Here is an 18,896-nt window from a genome sequence, read left to right on the forward strand (position 1 = left end):
GCAGGGTGCAGCAAGCTCTGGCTGTGAGCCCTGATTAAGGGGCAGGACTTGGATCTGTGGGGAGAAATCCCTGGGAGGCATTCAGCTGGGGAACTTGGGAGGGATGAAAGCTCGAGCCTGAGGAGGGCCGTGGTGGTTTGTTCATATTTTTCATTGAGATTTACTGGGGGACTCCAGAAGGAGCCTTGAGTGGCTCTGCACCCTAGAAAGAAGGCAAGGTTGTGAAGCCCCAAGCCAAGGAATGGAAGGACCATTGGGCCTTAGGCTGGAGACCTGTCATAAGGTCTTTGAATTGCTTGCTGGAGAAGGCTTTGTTACCCCAGAAGGGCTCGGAGGGGGAGGGACTATAAGTGACCTACCTGGAGGGCTGAGTCACAAGAAGCAGCAGACCACTGCAGGGGTGCTAGATGAAAAGAGTCTGCTGTGCCATGACCTGCCATGAGTGGGGGTTCCCAGCAGTGAACCTTCCCTTCTGCAGGGACAACTGAAATGCTTACCAAGCAAGTGGGGATTTTGGCAAATTGTTTTGGTCAGGAAAACATAAAACATTTCAGTTTTCCAGGCTAGAGACACAAGGGACATCCACAAAACTGAGGGGGAAGAGGTACTGCCTCCCCCTTCCTGTCCAGTAGCCCATTGGGCAGGTCATTTACCTGGAGCAGGGACTTGAACTTGCATTTTCCGCCTCACAACTGAGGGCCCAAACTACCAGGCTGTTAGGTATTCTGGGCAGGGCTCTCTCAGGCTGTCCTGGGGAAGCTGTTCCTCTTTGTACTAATACTTGCATTGTCATTGGGCCAGAGAGAGCGCTACACATAGGGTGACCAGATGTCCCAATTTTCAGGTCTTTTTCTTATATAGGCTCCTATTACCCCCCCCCCCCCCATCCCAATTTTTCACATTTGCTGTCTAGCTACACACTCTCTAACCAGCTGACTGGAGCACTCAGCTGGAAGGAATGAGAGTTGGGTTCCTGTCCTTACTCCAGACAGGGGATTCAAACCTGGGCCTCCCACAGTCCAGGTGAGTGTCCCAACTACTGGACTACTGGGAGGAGGGAGAGTACTACTACTTCCTCTGTTTTGTCCCTTGTGGAGCTAGCTCTTTTCCCCATATTTCCTTTGCTTTTATGTTTATAAAGGTTTTTTTAATCAGAAACCGATTTTTCCAGAATTTTCATTTCCCAAAAAGAGTCAGTTTTGTGTTGACCTGAAACCAATTTTTAACTCCAAAATCAATTTTTCACACTGCTGTAGGCTGGAGTAGAAACAGGTACAGGGGTGAAGTGGTTTGCCCCAGGACAATAGCAGCGATGGCCCTAGAACGCGGATCTCCTGAGTCTCTGTCTGGTGTGCTATGTTACTGACTAGTCCTCTAGTGGGTAAGCTGCTAATCAACATAAATAATCCTGATTTTGCAATAAGAATGTAGGAAACTTTTGCTGCCACCTAGCGGATTTGGTGGTATCTTTTACAAGCTCCTTCTGATGTGGGAGAATAAAAGGTTGTATGAACTGACTGTAATGTTCTTGCTGACTGGGTACAGGGAAAATCATCTTTGAAAGACAGATTCTGGCTGATGCTCAGTCAAACTATTTATGCAGGGCCTTGGCTTTTAGTTCAGCGTCCCAGAGGCAGCGCTGTAATAATACAAAGGGCTTCACCTACGCAGTCTCTCTTTAAACAACTTGGGTGTTAGAAACAAGTCCCATAGACTCCTCCAATGGGAAAACCCATGGAAAAAGGGGAGATTTCTCCGACTGGGGGCATGGTGTATGCCGACCCATGGAACAGGCTGCTGGGCCAGCCCACAAACTTTGTCAATCCTCTCTGGATCTGCGCAAAGCCAGGAGGACATCCAAGCAGCTGCCCTAAGCATCTGTACCAGTTCTGGGCTTTTGGCGACTCCCTTTCCCCCTAACAGCACGGCTCTAGTGCTAGGGCTTCTGCAGAAGGCGGCAGTCCCAGGGACCTTCAAGAGGTCTCCCCAGCATTGGTGGTGTGAAGTGACACACACGCACAAAGGTAAGACATAAGGGTGGTGAAGAAACAATGTGCGTGTGCACACACACACACTTGACCTGCCTTTGCCCCACCAAGAACTCCAGATACCTAGAGCAGTCTTTGTGTGGGGAGAGGGAGCGGGAATACCATATACAACCATGGAGGTGTCTGGCCCTTCATTGCACTGACTGATGCCTGCAGAGCCAGCTGTCATAGAATCCTAGAATATCAGGGTTGGAAGGGACCTCAGGAGGTCATCTAGTCCAACCCCCTGCTCAAAGCAGGACCAATCCCCAACTAAGTCACCCAGCCATACACACCTACCTTGATTTCAAAGCTCTTGCAGTACACTTATTTGAATGTGTGAAATGTACGCGTAAGAACAGTGAAATAAACATACATGGTTGATTATAAAATGAGCAAAAGGTTTAAACCTGGCTTCCTGTCCTGATTTTAAACTCAGCTAATGATAGCCTGCATCTTTGAAATGGCATTCTTCACGTCTTCTCCTACAGTGTTGCTGTGCACTGTCAAATTGCTGTTGCATTCCTTCCCAGAGGTGGCTATATTTCACTGCTAAGTGAGGTGACCCCTGTCTCTTACCGACTCCCATAGGTGTTGTGAGTCTTAATTAATGTTAGTAAGTGCTTTGAGATCCTCCGGTGCTAACAAATTGGTGTTATAATAAAAGTAAATAGAATCTCATAAACAAGCCAGGGTTAATTTGAATAGACCTTGTCAACCTCCCTCTTTGCTTCTGAAATTTTCTCTGCAATATGCTGATTTCAGGTTAATCTACATGCACTTAGTTCTGATTACTTTGTTCTATGTCTACCCTTTGTCACTTAGTTAATGACTGAATGCTTCACTTTTCTCAAAATGGCTGGCAAAATTAATTGGCAATTTTCTTTAATTCTCAGCTCACCCAAACATTTGGATTGGTAGAAAGATGCAAATGAGTGCACTGGGTTAATTGGATACTGGATATAATTAACTAATGCACTGTTTCATTGTTGTGAGTAACTATTTTCAGAGAGCAATTTAAAAGCGCTTCTGAGTTTCTAGCATTGCCTGAAAGGAGCTTTAGGTTGCAGTCAAGTATCAGAGGGGTAGCCGTGTTAGTCTGAATCTGTAAAACGCAACAGAGGGTCCTAGGTTGCAGTGTTTCCTCTGATCTAATCATTCTACAGAAAGAGACAGCTCATGCTCCAATTTCAGTGGAAACAAACCAAACCCATTATTTCAGGTCATGTTTAAATAGATGATGAAATCAACAGTCCAGACTTTCTCTTTGGTATTTACATTGTCCCCCTTACCATAGTAATTGTGCACCTCACATGCTTGAACTTATTTATCCTCACAACACCCTTATGCAATAGGACAGGGCTATTATCCCCATTTTACAGTAGGGAAACTGAGGCACAAAGCGGCCAAAGCTTCCTTTTTCCCCCCACCAGCCTGCTGCACACTAACTGTCCAAGTGGATCCTCTGACGTGCACTAACATTTTGAAGTGGAAGTAGATTAAAGCAAACTAACAAACAGTGTGTTTCAGCGGGATCCACATGGACAGTTAGTGCATGGCAGGTTAGATTCACACTCCAGCTTGCTGTGAACTAAATGTTTGTGTAGGCAAGCCCTTAGTGACTTGCCCAAGGTCACACAGGAAGTCTGTGGCAGAGCAGGGACTTGAACCAAAGTCCAGGCCAGTGCCCTAACCCCTGGAGCATCCTTCCCCTCACAGGCTTTCCCATTTGCAGCCACTATTACTGAACAGTTGGTCTTGCTTCATTTTACTGCTGTAAAATCGCTGTGCTTTTTGATGGCGATTTCTTGCTCAAAATGAAGCATTCCTGCTTCAGCAGGTAAAACTTGTTAATTATATCTTAGTGAGTGTGCAAATGTGTTTAGGCAGAACAGAGCTGGGCTGTATGGAATATGATTTAACATAAGTGTCGTTAACTGTTAGTCTACCAACTCAACAGATTGCTTATAACCATGGCTTATGGCCATCTCTAACACCTATTGGTGTTGTTTGTAAGCATGTATACACATACTGCTCATTACCACGCTTAACACATCTACTAATCACTTATTAGCCTTCCGTAAGCTATTTATAAATAGACCCTTGACATCCAGCGTGACTGTATGTTTTAGACCCCGATTCTGCAATGAGATGACCTAGAACTTCATTGAAGTCAGAACGGTCGTCCCACAGCAAGGTGATGTGCAATCCGAGCCGCTGACCATATAAGGACTAAGTTGTATTTTATTTATAAATTGGGCTAAGAAGGGGTTTTTTTAATACTCAAACTTTTCAAATGTATCAGTTTTGTCTTAACACTTCAGCTTTAAAGCAACAGTCAAATATTTGGGGATAATTCTAAGAAATGATAAACTTGAGTCTTTCAAGTTAACCATAAAACCTTAATGTATAAACTGCAACTTTCTCCCTCAATGGTCCCCTTTAGCCCTTTTCCTCTAACCATCTAACTGACACATTATGGGACATATTTGCTTCGCTTACACTGAAGTCAGAGAATTTCATATGATTTCCCTCCTTTGTAAAGTGCTTTGAGATCTATGGATGAAAACTGCTCTACAAGAGCTAGATGTCATTTATTATTATTACTCATGACGTAGGGCCTCAGCCAAAGCCCATTAAATTCACTGGGAATCTTTCGATTGACTTCAATGGCCTTTGGATCTAATCCTTACGGCAGCATAAATGAGAACAGAATTTGATACTAAGCCTCATTAATTACCTTAAACCTTAACCCTGTACTGCAAGACTGGGTTACAGGAATAAAGTGCAGTGTGGGTCCAGGGGACTGGTGCCAGGACTCCTGGGTTCTATTTCCACTTCTGCCGCTGACTCTCTGTGATGTTGGATTAATCATTTAACTGTGCTGTGCTTCAGATTACCCAGGTGTATAATAAGAATAATTATTTGTACCTCGCAGGTGTTACACGGCTTGACAAGGCTTTGAGATCCTCAGAGAAGGGAGCTAGAGCAGTGTTATTTCTAGATTAAAAAAGACAAATGGACAAATTTGCTCATGTGTAGGTTGTGTGCTGGTCACTAGATGGCAATGCTACTTAGTCTAATTTAGAGGGATCTGCTCAGAGTACAGCATTTTAGCTGAAATTTTTGAGTTGAACTTTACATTTATTGGAGGAGTTGCTTTTATTTATTCATTTTTCCCCTCATTTAAAGACATGAACTTACTGGTGTTTTGGTATTTCAGTCACTGGAATTGAAGGTTATTTCTGCATTGGGTAAAACATTTTACATTCATTTCTTTGCAGGATTATATATTTAATGTACCCTGACATTTTGTATTATTGCTTGAGTCAGTGGATGCTGTAACTGGCAAGGATTCAAAGGTCTTTCTCTAACTATAGAGACGAGGTGGATGAGGTAATATCTTTTATGGGACCAACTTCTGGGGAGAGAGACAAGCTTAATGGAGCTCTTAAGCTCAAAAGCTTGTCTCGCTCACCAACAGAAGTTGGTCTAATAAAAGATCTATTAGCTCACCCACTATTACCTCACCCAACTTGTCTCTCTAATATCCTGGGAACAACACTGCCAACAATAATGGAAGATTTCTCTAACTATCTAATACGTTAAATACTGTACAGAAATCCTCCAGAGATCCAGCAGGAGAATGAAAAGGGTGGCTAAACCATTTAATTATTACTTGTGTTTTCAGTTCCTTTATACAGGCACAACGGTTCCAGTCATTCATAAGCTACTCAGGAAGGAGTTAATATAACAGAGGCACTAACTCAGTGATATGAAGTGATAAAGGATACTTGCAATGAACTGGTTAGAGAGTGTGAGAACATGCTTCTGCTGCCCCCTCTTGGACGGAAGCAGAACTGCTCATCTGTGAGTCAAAGTCTCAATACAGCTAAGGGAGAGTGTCCATTAGCTCAAGTGGCAGGGGATTCTGCACTTGGAGCAGGATTCCTGCTGCTGTCGTGGAATTCCAGCTAGCTGTTTTGTGATGACCATAAAAGACTAAGTAGCCATAGATCTGTTACAGCCCATTAGAGAGGGAAGGTAATTTGTTGGGCAGCTGGTCAGGGAATAGGGAACAAATGTACCATGAGGTCAATGTGGCAGGTGGGCTGAGCATAGGGGGTTTGGGTCTTTGACACTCAATACACTCTAGTGATATATCCTATTTGTCTGCAGTTGTTCGGGCATCCAGCTAAGCTCCCTTCACAGCTAAACCTCTTATGAGCAGAGGTATGTTATACCTGCCAGGGGTTTAATTAACCTCTTAAGACACTTAAAAGCATGTTCACGGAATTAATCTATTGAGTGACAGTGAGATGCTACAAGCATTTGGGAGTTTGTGCTGCCAGTCTCAGCTCGGCTGGCAGCTGGTGCTGCTGCTGTGGTTTCTGCAGGACACACTGGGAAGCCCTTAGCCATGGCTAGATCATTTTTATTGCTTATCCTGTTTGTCACTTTCAATATGAAATGTAGCAACAAACAGACAGGATGGGAAATCACTGCTACATGCAGTGTGGTAAAGGATTCATATTTATACAGTCAAGGGGCCTGATTCTCTCTTGCTTTGTGTCACCTTGATGCAGATCTGGGGTAGAAACAGCCCCCGGAGACACCTCCCCCAAAAGGGGGTTCCCAAGCCAGCACAGAGCTAGCAGGATTACCTGCCCCCTCCCGGTGTAGTGAGCATTCTAGAATCTGAGAGAGTGTAGCTGAAGCACATTCTCCTCCTCCCCGCTGCCTCTCCATTCCCATTTCCTTTCCAGTGAGTTGGTACTAAAGGGAGCAACTTGGTAACAGCCCCTGCACCTCCTTTGATACCTATGGTGAGAGGAGGTCCTTACTTTCTACTCCTACTATGCATAGCCATATGGCTTCTACTGGAGGACTGTGTCCAGTTTTGGACATCACACTTTAAGATGTGCACAAGTTGAACAGAGTCCAGAGGAGAGCAACAAAAATGATAGAGGTTTAGAAACCCTGACCTGGGAGGAAAGGTTGAAAGAATTGGGCATGTTTAGAGAAGAGAAGGCTGAGGTGGGTACCTGACAAGTCTTCAAATAAGTAAAAGGTCTGTTATAATGAGGATGATGATCAATTGTTCTCCATGTCCACCAAGGATAGGACAAGGAGTAATGGGCTTAGTTTGCAGCAAGGGAGATTTAAGTTGGTTGTTAGGAAAAACTTTCTAAATATACAGATAGTAAAGCTCTGGAACAGGCTACGTAGGAATGTTGTGGAATTCCTGTCATTGGAACAGGTTAAACGAACATCAGTCAGGGATAGTCTAGGCATACTCAATTCTGCCTCATTGTGGGGGATGGACTACGTGACCGCTTGAGGTCCCTTTCCAGCCCTACATTTCTATGATTCTGTGACAGATATGACAATTTCCTGCAATATCCTTGAAAGCTCTCAGGTATGAAGTGTATGTATTATGGAGGGTCAGGATTGTGTGTAACTTCTTTATGGAGGAGCTGTGACAAATATTGCAACCCCATGCAGTATCTTTGGGGTCCATTGGTTTTAAATGAATGGTTTTATGCAGGGTTGTGCTCGAATCCAGGGGTTCTCAACCTTTTTCTTTTTGAGCTACCCCCCCCCCCCCCGCCCCCCGGGCATGCTATAAAAACTTCATGGCCCACTTATGCCCACAATAACTGGTTTTCTGCATATAAAAGCCTCAGCTGGCATTAAGAGGTAACAAGCAGGACAATGGTGTGGGGCCCCATGCCACAAGAGGCACTGCAAAGCTAAGTTGCTCAGGCTTCTGCTTCAGCCCCAGGTGGCAGGGCTCAGTGCCCCGGGCTTCAGCCCCATGCACTGGGGCTTTGGCTTTCTGCCCTGGGCTCCAGCAAGTCTAATGCTGGTCCTGCTGGCAGACCCCCTGAAACTGCTCATGGGCCCTGGACCCCTGGTTGAGAACCACTGCTCTACTCCATGAAAGAGGGCTACCACAGCTCTCGCAAGAATTAAAAACAGAGGGTAGTGATTACAGAAAATTCACCAGGCTGAAATCCCCTCCCCACTCCAAGAGGTATCCCCACTTGGGGAGATCACATATATTAGTTCAAACCAGATTCTCCAGAGACCAGCAAACAGAGAAAGGACTCTAGCATCAGTTATAACATAGCATGAGTCTAAACTGATGCAGGGCCTTTCTTCTGATCCAACAAACAGGCAGGACTTTCTGTCCAAAGAGGGGCCCCAATCCTTCCTGAGAAGGGTTGGAAGGACTTTGGTCTCCCAAGGTCCCATAAGACTGATGGGCGATAGCTTGTGTCTAGGAACTTTTATTGGCTTTTTTTATGTTTTCTCTGTAATGCTTTCAAGAATAAATGTGCTTGCTTGTGTGGTAACTTGTAACTGCTGGCAATCACAGCTGTTCATAGCCTTCAAAGAGAAAGCAATGTGCAGATGCTGGCCTGTTCAGGCATCCTGTCTTGTTGGGATTGTCACAGTGTAGGCAGGGATGTGTGCAGACTAGAAAAGCCCCCATCAGGAAGGAGAGAGATGCAGATCTCTATCTAAGAGAGGTGACAGCTGAGGAGCCAGGACCCTAAATTTGTGCCCTTGGTGGACCATGGTGGAGTAATACAGGTGCATTTGCCCTTGAATTGTGGCACGAAATAAACCTACATGATTGGCCCAAGGTCCAACAGCAAGTCAAGGGCAGAGGTGTGAGTAAAACCCAAGTTTCCTGATCTCACACTCAGTCTGGTGCCCATCTCTTGTAACTTGCCCCTTCCAAACTGCCTGACATGTCTTACAAAAGATAAAGCTTAAAATAAATCAGCTACTTCAAAAGGAACAACTCATGCTATTTGTGGCACTAACAAAATGATGATCGCAGCAAACCATAGCCCTGGAATTATTTACAGCTAACTAATGCGATATGATTAACAGCAGCAGTGTAAGTAACATCCCCAAAACCAACAAGAATGAATTATTCAGAAATATTCCAAACATCAAAACGCGATGTTGCATTAATTCATAATGACTAGCTGAGGAACAGATCCAGCCAAAGAAATGCTGAGACAAATTGGGAGTAGAGAAATGTCTTCGTACTAAAAATTGGTCATCTGTGTGTAGATGGTCATAAATCTGCTAGGATTCTAAAACTGAGTTAATTCAGGAAAAATAATTTTCCTTGCCTACTGGCACCCAATAGCATTTGGGGTGGGGGGAAATGGAGACAATTATGATTGCTGTAATTAACTAGGAAGTAACAACATAAAGAAAGCTGCATGTTGTGGGAATGTCAAAATTCAGATCTGGATTCCAATGTTGAACATGGTAAACTTCGGACCTGGAGTTCTAGTCAGCCTATTGTAAGATACAAAGAGGGGTCAATCTGGATCTGAGTGCACCCCACTGCACGCTTGCGGAGTTTATGGGTCTTCAGGAACAGGGGTCTAGGTTGGGCCCTTCTGTACCCAAAATATTAGGGGAAATTCTGGGAATCAGTTACTGACTTTATTGCAAATGAGTAAAGCTCTTCTTATGAGCATGAAAACACTGAACATAAAACAAGAGAAAAATCAATTAAAGGGATGACTAGAAAAACTATAAATGTTAAGCTTTGAGATAAATTGAACCCATGAGTCTATAATGTGCTTCTTGCAATATTTTGCTACTAATTTTGTATTAAATGTAATCAGAATTGTTGACATGCCATGCTTTCTATAGGCCAAAGTAAGGAGGGTCCAGAACACACCAGTATTCAGTTGAAGCAAAACAGGGTGAGAGTACAGGCTATTGCTGTCAATGTTATATCAATGTTTATTTGTATTGTGGTAGCACCTCTAGAGGCTGTCTGTACTGTATGGAGCTGCACTGAAACGACAGTCAGAACCTCCCATTTGGTCCATCTTCCCTCTGCTGGAGTTAATGTAAAATAGGCACTAAGGGAGAAATCCAGATCCTATCAAAGTCAATAGGCGTTTTGCCATTGACCACAATGGGGTCCACACTTCGTCTTCCCATTTCCCTGAGTTACTGTATTCTTGTGCTGAGCCACATTTCTCCAGCAACTATTTGTTTTTACATCAAAGACCAATGCAGCCAATAAAATCCTGATATTTAGAGCTGGCAAACACTAAAACTATAGATCCCAGACATGGGCAGGAGCAGAGCACAATCTCCAATGAGGTGTAGATGCTGACACCAAAAAAACTACCACCACGCTAATTTATCCCCACCACCTGTATTTTCCAGTGTGTCCTGTCTTCAGGGGGCCTTATTCTCTGCTGCCTGGCACCCCGTGTGCTCATTTACACCTGTACAAACTAGAAGTAAACTGCTACCTGCAAACTGCATGAAGAATTCTAGTGTGGTGACATTTTACTCTCCTGGTGCACAGGTTTAAATGCTGGCAGAAGGGGCAGCACAGTGGTCTGGCCATTGTATTCCTAGTTTCAAGATTGTAAGCTCTTTGGAGCTGGGGCTGTCTCTGGTTTTGTGCCTTATGAAGCATATTACCAGCAAATACAAACTCTTACATTTCCCAGCTAGGCTAACATTCCCCATGAAGGGCCTTTAAGTGCGAATGTTGAACCTGAATACCTAAAGGATGAGAGAGCAATTAAAGCAACTTTCATGGCTAGACACAAGTAAACCCAGCCACTAGGCTAGCTGCCAGGGATCCCAGCACTCAGAAGCAATAGAAGGCCAAGACAAAGCCTGTATCTTGCAATGAATGCAATCTAACTGCAGCCAAGTTGGTCTCAGTCATATTTCCAACAGGAGCATATTCCAGCGGCAAGGCGTTGCAACTGAGTAAACCTGGCCTTCCACACCCATCTGTTTCGCCTATGCTCCTGCTGGCACAGCGGGTCGGAATTCAGAGCAGCCTCTTAAGTGAGGAGGATGCAGGCCATGTTCCTGAACTAGCAGACCAGTCTACTGAGATCCAAGGGCTGGAAGTTGCAGCTAGACAAATTCCAACTGGAAATAAGGTGTGAATTTTTCACAGTGAAGGTAATTGATCATTGGAACGACTTATCAAGTGTTGTGGTGGATCCTCCATTACTGACCATTTTTAAATCAAGACTGGCTGTCTTTCTCAAACCTCTGCTCTGGTTCAGACAGGACTTATTGCAGGGAAGTCCTATGGCCTGTGTTATACAGGAGGTTAGACTAGATGAGTACAATGGTACCTTCTGGCCTTTGAATCTTTGGATTGCTGTGATTGTGTGTGCTCTGTTGACCTATTAAAGGTCTGGAGAACATGACCTATGAAGGAAGGCTGAAAGAATTGGGTTTGTTTAGTTTGGAAAAGAGAAGACTGAGAGGGGACATGATAGCAGTTTTCAGGTATTTAAAAGGGTGTCATAAGGAGGAGGGAGAAAACTTGTTCACCTTAGCCTCTAAGGATAGAACCAGAAGCAATGGGTTTAAACTGCAGCAAGGGAGGTCTAGGTTGGACATTAGGAAAAAGTTCCTAACTGTCAGGGTGGTTAAACACTGGAATAAATTGCCTAGGGAGGTTGTGGAATCTCCATCTCTGGAGATATTTAAGAGTATTAGATAAATGTCTATCAGGGATGGTCTAGACAGTATTTGGTCCTGCCATGCGGGCAGGGGACTGGACTCGATGATCTCTCGAGGTCCCTTCCAGTCCTAGAATCTATGAATCTATGAATCTATATGACTGAGGAAACCTTCAGCGGGAGAATTAACTCTTCCCAGGCTACACAGCCATTGACTGGAGAAACAGGAATGGAGGAAATGTAGTACACCATAGTGACCATAAAGTTTGCTCAGTAAACGTGGGCTGAGAAGGCTTAGTGAAGGACTAAGAGCTCTGCCTGCTATCCCAGGCGTGTTTGGATCATACCAAAGACTGCCCCGGCACTCAGAACTATCCAAGAAGTGCTGCCCCAAGTCCTGATGCCTAGAAAGTTCATAGGTGGTCTCTATTTGGATGACTCTTCTTTAAAATGATTTGCTTTGGGAGTAAGCTCTGCTTCTCTGCTGGAAACAGTGCCCCCAGATCAAATCAGAGACACATCCAGGGGTTGGAGAAGCTTGTGCTGCTGCTGCCCAAATTGTACCTGGTTCTGTGGGTAAATAAAAATCTTGAGTCTCCTCCTGGGGCAGCAGCCTGGTACCTTTCACCAGCATTTGCGTACAGTACATCTAAACCAACTTGGCCTCGCTTTTGCCTGACTGTCACAGGGCATGCACTGTGTTTTATCTCAGCATGCCTCTTCCTATGCTAACATGGAACACCTGTCCTGCGGGTAGTAAGTGAAAAGCACCTTTGTCCTGCAGCAGCTGTGGGGAATGGGATGCAAATTAATTAATTCAACTCCAACCTCACTTTTCCCTGCAAAAACTGACAGAGTTTTAAAAGCTTAGTAGTTCTGGGACCATGTGTGAGCTGCCTCGCAGGCTCACCCAGGGGAGAATGGTGCTTCCTTATTCCCCTGCATAGCTACTTGCACTGCTGGTCTGTGAGCAGGGAAGAGAGCAGCTGTGGCAAACTAACTACATACAGGAGGGGGGTAAGTGGGAAGACTGACATGGGTCATAGGGAAAATCTTGCTCCTCCCACCCAGAAGTCAGCGCTGCTGAGCCATTGCAGAGCGTGAAATAACCTGCCCAAGACTGTTGCAGCTCACGGCCCTTCCAGGAACAAGGAGGAAACAGGGACGCAACTCTCTGAGTCACAATTCAATCTCTGCTGTACCTTTACTCGGGGCTTAGCCTGTGGTCACTCCACAATTGAGCCCCTTACTAGTGTGGCCTTGTCACTAACAGTCCCCAGCTGCTTATTAGCTTCTCTCTCTCGTCTGATTGACAATCTAATTCCACGAGGGTTGGGGGGCAAGTCTAAGGGGGAAAACCGTTTGAGAGGGATGGCAGATTTTCAGAGAGACATTAATAAGCAAACTATCGTACTGCGTAGGAAAGATAGTAAGTATGCCAAGAAACCACCCTGGATTAGCAAGATCTTCAATGATCTGAAACTCAAAAGAGTCCTCCAGAAAGTGGCAACTAGGTCAAATTATGAAGGATGAATATAAAAAAAAAAACCACAAGCATGTAGGGACAAAATTAGAAAGGCCAAGGCACAAAATGAGATTAAACTAGCTAGAGACATAAAGGGTAACAAGAAAACATTCTACAAAAACATTAGAAGCAAGAGGAAGACCAAGGACAGGATAGGCCCATTACTCAATGACAATGACAGAACACGCGGAAATGGAGGAAGTGCTAAGTGCCTTTTTTGTTTCAGTTTTCACCAAAAAGGTTAGTAGGGATCGGAGGTCTAACATACTGAACGCCAGTGAAAATGAGGTAGGATCTGAGGCTACAAGAGGGAAAGAACAAGTTAAAAATTATTTAGACAAGTTAGATGTCTTCAAGTCTGCAGGGCCTGTTGAAATACAGCCTACAATACTCAAGGAGCTGACTGAGGAGATATGAGCCATTAGCAATTTTCTTCAAAAACTCATGGAAGATGGGAGAGATTCCAAAGGACTGAAAGAAGGAAAACATAATGCCAATCTATAAAAGGTGAATAAGGACAACCCAGGGAATTTCAGATGAGTCAGCTTAACTTCAGTACCCAGGAAGATAGTGGAGCAAATAATCAAGCAATCAATTTGCAAACACCTAGAAGATAATAAGGTGATAAGTAGAACAGGAGTACTTGTGGCACCTTAGAGACTAACAAATTTATTAGAGCATAAGCTTTCGTGGTCCACGAAAGCTTATGCTCTAATAAATTTGTTAGTCTCTAAGGTGCCACAAGTACTCCTGTTCTTCTTTTTGCGGATACAGACTAACACGGCTGTTACTCTGAAAGGTGATAAGTAACAGTCAACATGGATTTGTCAAGAACGACTCATGTCAAACCAACCTAATAGCTTTCTTTGATGGGGTAGTAAACCTTGTGTGTAGGGTGGAAGCAGTAGATGTGGTTTATAGTAAGTCTTTTGATACAGACTCGCATGATCTTCTCATAAGCAAATTAGGGAAATATAGCCATGATGGAGTTACTATAAGGTGGGTGCAAAACTACTCTCTGGGAATGGTTTTCCAACCAGTTATCAGTGGTTCACAGTCAAGTTGGAAGGGCATATCGAGTGGGGTCCTCAGGGATCAGTTCTAGGTCCGGTTCTGTTCAATATCTTAATCAATTATTTAGATAATGGCATAGATAAAGTGTGTGGATGATACCAAGCCGGGAGAGGTTGCGAGTGCTTTGGAGGATAGGATTAAAATTCAAAATGATCTGGACAAACTAGAGAAATGGTCTGAAGTAAATAGGATGAAATAAGAAAAATGCAAAGTACTCCACTTAGGAAGGAATAAACAATTGCACGCACAAAAAATGGAAAATGCCTCAGAAGGAGTACTGTGGAAAGGGATCTGGAGATTATAATTTATAGTGAATCACAAGCTAAATATGAGTCAACAATGTAACACTGTTGCAAAAAAAGCAAACATTCTTCTGGGATTTATAAACAGGATTGTTGTAAGCAAGACACAAGTAATTCTTCCATTCTAATATGTGCTGATAAGGCTTCAGCTGGAGTATTATGTCCAGTTCTGGGCATTACATTTCAGAAAAGATGTGGCAAATTGGAGAAAGTCCAGAGAAGAGCAACAAAAATGACCTATGAGGAAAGATTGGGGGAAAAAGTGGATTTGTTTTTGGAGAAGAGAAGACTAAAAACAGTTTTCAAGTACATAAAGTGGTGTTACTGGGAGGAGGATGGAAAAATTGTTTAACTTGTGAGAATAGGACAAGAAGCAATGGATTTAAATTGCAGCAAGGGAAGTTTAGGTTGGACATTAGGAAAAACTGTCTGAGTAGTTAAGCACTAGAACAAATTGCCTAAGGAGGTTGTGGGATCTCTATCATTGGACGATTTTAAGAACAGGTCAGACAAACACCTGTCAAGAATGGTCTAGTTGTTATTTAGTCCTGCCTTGCGTGCAGGGGACTGGACTAGATGACCTACTGAAGTCCCTTCCAATCCTACATTTCTATGATTCTTAATATAACACTTAGCCCTCTTTGGAGCCTTGTCCATTGACACACTTCCGAACAATGGATAAAGGCTTCAGTGCAATACTCGGGTGGTAACTTCTGTGCATACTAATCTATCCAACAATCCACTATGTCCTTAGAATGTCTCCAGTCTTTCAACTGGATGTGGCATCTGTGTTATTAACTAAGACTTTGATGGCTTGTCTGGATGAAGTTGGGGTTTTTATTGGTTTCAATTAAGCAGATCCTCTTGAGACCACCTGAGATGGTACTTATTAAGATGGGCCAAAGGGAGCGCCCCCTCTTCTGCAAAAGATTCTGTAAGAGATTGGAGTAAAACTGGACCAGGACATTCAGCACTGCGCACTGTAGGCCTTTTGCTTCCCCCCCCCCCAAAAATCTACTGACTGGGTTTTACCATCTTATGCCCATCATCTTCAGTTGCCCATTCACATAGGCTATCAGAATGTTTTCCATAAAGGTGATGAACAACAAAGTCTGGGGTTTTGTTTTTTTAAATCCCTCGTACTTTCTAGATACAGCATCAAAGTAATCCTTGTCTCCTTTATTTCCAAATAGCAATGGAGGTTTGGACAGCGATTATTTCTTGACTGGTCTCCACATTCTAGCTAGAAAGGAGACTGGAAATCCAATTGTTCAAGTTGATTGGTGGCAGCAGCATGCTTTATGTCAGAGGTTCTCAACCAGGGGTAGGTGTACCCTGAGGGTATGCCGATGTCTTCCAGGAGGTACATCAACTCCTCTAGATAGTTGCCTAGTTTTACAACAGGCTACAAAAAAGCACTAGCAAAGTCAGTACAAACTAAAATTTCATAGAGACAATGACTTGTTTATACTGATCTATATACTATACACTGAAATGTAAGTACAATATTTATATTTCAATTGATGAGACAGTAAGCAATTTTTCAGTAAGTGTGCTGTGTCACTTTTATATTATGTCTGATTTTGTAAGCAAGTAGTTTTTAAGTGAGGTGAAACTAGGGGTACGCAAGACAAATCAGACTCCTGAAAGCAGTACGGTAGTCTGGAAAGGTTGAGTGCCACTGCTTTAGGTGAACTGATATTGCTGCATCATCTGGTGCAATAGCATTAGCTGGCCAAACAGTGTGTGCTGGAAAGTAAATAATGCTGTTGGAGTGAACCTGTTCAAATAGAAGGTAAACCAGGGTTGTGTGGTTGGGTGCTAATGCTGTGTTCACAATACTACACCAAAAGGTGCATTGGTTAGGCATGTATTGTATTAAATGGCAGCCTTAGAAATAGGTCAGCACTAATGGTCTTTGCAAAAAAGACTCTATGAGAAGAAGACAGACAGAAGGGGAGGCAGTCAATGAATAAGAGACATGGTTCTGACTTAATCAACTTTACTTAGATACTTGGATATATGGCCAGGTTTTAGTGCAGCTTAGAGAATTTCCTGAAATTATGTTTCAGGGATCCCAGCGAGTGAACAAAATCTCATCCCCATATGGAACTATCCTCTACCACATACTCAAGCACTTGATATTCCTGGGAGACCATCTCTCCTCTTTGAGTTGCCAGGCACAGCTCTACATTTTGTCATGGAGTTTATGGTGTGGAAGGGGACTAGTCAGACAAGAACTCAGATATCCCTTCTCCTCTGAGTACACATTAAAGATGCCATAATGGTTTGGTTAGAGTCGGGAGCTGCCCCAGTATTTTTGTATGCATATAGTCTGGGATGAAAGGCCCTATAAGAAGTCAAGGCACAGCTAAGCGGGCAGAAGCAGCATAGCTTGTAGCAGCTGCTATAATTATTTCCAGTATTTTATTTACATAATTACATAAAAAACATCTGAAATTCAAATTCCCCCAGTATGGTAATTTCCCCCCCATTCATCACTCCAAGAGATAAGTAGGGCTGGGTGTGTGTTGTGTTCAGTGCCAGAGATTGCAATATAGTGCCCTGTTTACAAAAAGCACCTATTGAGTTTCCAGATTCCAGGGGTGGGAGAGCGCAAGCCCACCCACATCTAAAGGCCCCTCCCCCAGCCTAAAGGGAGGAGCCACTGGACGCAGGACTTAAGTCTGTTTCCAAAAGAGGCAGGTGAGAGCATAGCTGGCCATGGGGAGTATTGGTAGGAGGAGTTGGAGAAGTGCTTTAGTTAGGGCTTTGGCCTTCTGAAGGTGGTTACTTGCCTAACTTGCTCTGAAAACAGTTAAGCACCAACAGTAGAGCCTAGATTTTAGAAGCCGGGCCAGTCCTTACTCACGCTAGGAAAACGATCCCTCGCTGATAAATGGATGTCAGCAACAGATGCAGCTGAACTGGTGCTGAAAACTTTACCCGAAAAGGCAGATGAGAACAAACTGCGTTCGGCACCATTTCAGCCACCAGGGTTAAACCCAAGTAACAGATTCAGCCGCTCCTGTTGCTGATACCTGTTGTCAGCAATGGGTAATTTTCCTTGTGTAGGCAAGGCTATAGTAATACACAGACTGGGGTGCATGTCCTTTCTATGGACATGTAGAAGCATCAGGCCCAATGCTACCTTAAGCGCCAAGTGCCATACTTCCTCTCACATGCCTTAAGAATTTGCCTTCTAGAGGGAGGGAAGGAAGGCCAGTAATGTCAGGGGTTATCCTCTCGCTCTTCAGATTGGTTGGTCAGATCTGGCAGGGCAAGAACCACTCCTCCCAGCATTAGCACCCCTGACAACAGCACCCAGGGGTGCAATGAACAGTCAGCAATGGCCATGAGCCCAGTGTTGCTGCAGGGAGACTTGAACCCCTAACCTTTTGCAAAAGGGGAGAGAGTGGCCCAAGGAGCCACTACTGAAACAGGAAAAGGTGGGGAAAATACACCTCCACCTGCTGTTGTGCACATAGGGTGACCAGATGTCCCGATTTTATAGGGACAGTCCCGATTTTGGGGTCTTTTTCTTATATAGGCTCCTATTACCCCCCATTCCCTGTCCCTATTTTTCACACTTGCTGTCTGGTCACCCTATGTGCACAGCAGAGGCAGGGAGTCAAGGGAAAGCCCAGGCAGCCGTGGTTTTTCTCCATGCAGGGAGGGAAAGGCCGGTCTTGCTGCTGGCTGGGAACGCTGGGTGTGTCCCCAGGAGGGCTGGTGAGGAAGTGAGCTGGATTTCCTGCCGGATGAGGTGCGATGGGATTAGGTTGGAACAACCCTCACAGGGCAGCCGGGGCTCAGCATCCCGCCACTCCAGGGGCTTGTTCCACCCCAATGTAAGACACCGCACCCCACACAGGATGTTACCTTAAAGCAGCTCTAAAAACCCCACCAGGAGAGGGGCCTCCACTTGGAGCGGGGGCCACGGCCAACCCCCACATGCAGCCCTGGGACCTTGCTGGCCTTCCGGGGGGGACGGGGACAGAAGTAGTCCCCGGCTTTGGCACCTTCCCCGGGGAGCAGGGGGGCTGGCAGCAGGGGCTGGCCCAAGCCGACTAGGGGCCCCCGAGGCGAGCTGCCCGGGTCCCCGCCCCCCCGTCTGCCGTGCGAGCCGAGCGCCCGCCCCAGCGTGGCGGAAGAGGGCCGGGCTGCCTTTCACTCGCCGACCCTCCGGGCGCTGCTGCGCTGCCCGGTCTGTCCCTGCAGCTCGGCCCGGCTCGGTCCCGCACCATGGAGGCTTTCTGCGGCTCCCGCTTTTGGGTAAGCGGCGGCGGGCCGGGGCATCCCCCGGCGGGAGCAACGCCCGGGTCCCCCTGGTCATCAAGGGGGAGGGGCGCTGTCTTCCCAGGCGAGCTGCCCCGGGGACAGACAGAGCCCCCCGCCTCCCCCGGCTCTTCGGCCCCGTCCCAGGACGGACTGACGGGGGGCTGCCTCGAGCGGGATGAACCCCCTGCTAGGGCGC

The 18,896-nt window shown here is 45.2% G+C and overlaps 1 protein-coding gene across 28 annotated transcripts in view; it reads left to right on the forward strand.

Moving 5' to 3' along the window:
* LOC101943672 (ATP-binding cassette sub-family C member 3) overlaps window positions 1-18,896 on the forward strand; it is a 373,691-nt gene that overhangs the window by 281,369 nt on the left and 73,426 nt on the right. Inside the window, exon 1 of one of the 28 annotated variants that reach the window (XM_008163964.4) lies at window positions 18,537-18,694. The exons of the other annotated variants lie outside the window; for them this stretch is intronic. Within the exon in view, the coding sequence (XP_008162186.2) occupies window positions 18,665-18,694 (30 nt within the window). The 5' untranslated portion in view covers window positions 18,537-18,664. Of the gene's footprint in view, window positions 1-18,536; window positions 18,695-18,896 lie in introns of those variants that run through there. 28 annotated transcript variants of the gene reach the window in all.

This window comes from Chrysemys picta, chromosome 12, assembly GCF_011386835.1.
Source record: "Chrysemys picta bellii isolate R12L10 chromosome 12, ASM1138683v2, whole genome shotgun sequence".
Lineage (NCBI taxonomy): Eukaryota > Metazoa > Chordata > Testudines > Emydidae > Chrysemys > Chrysemys picta.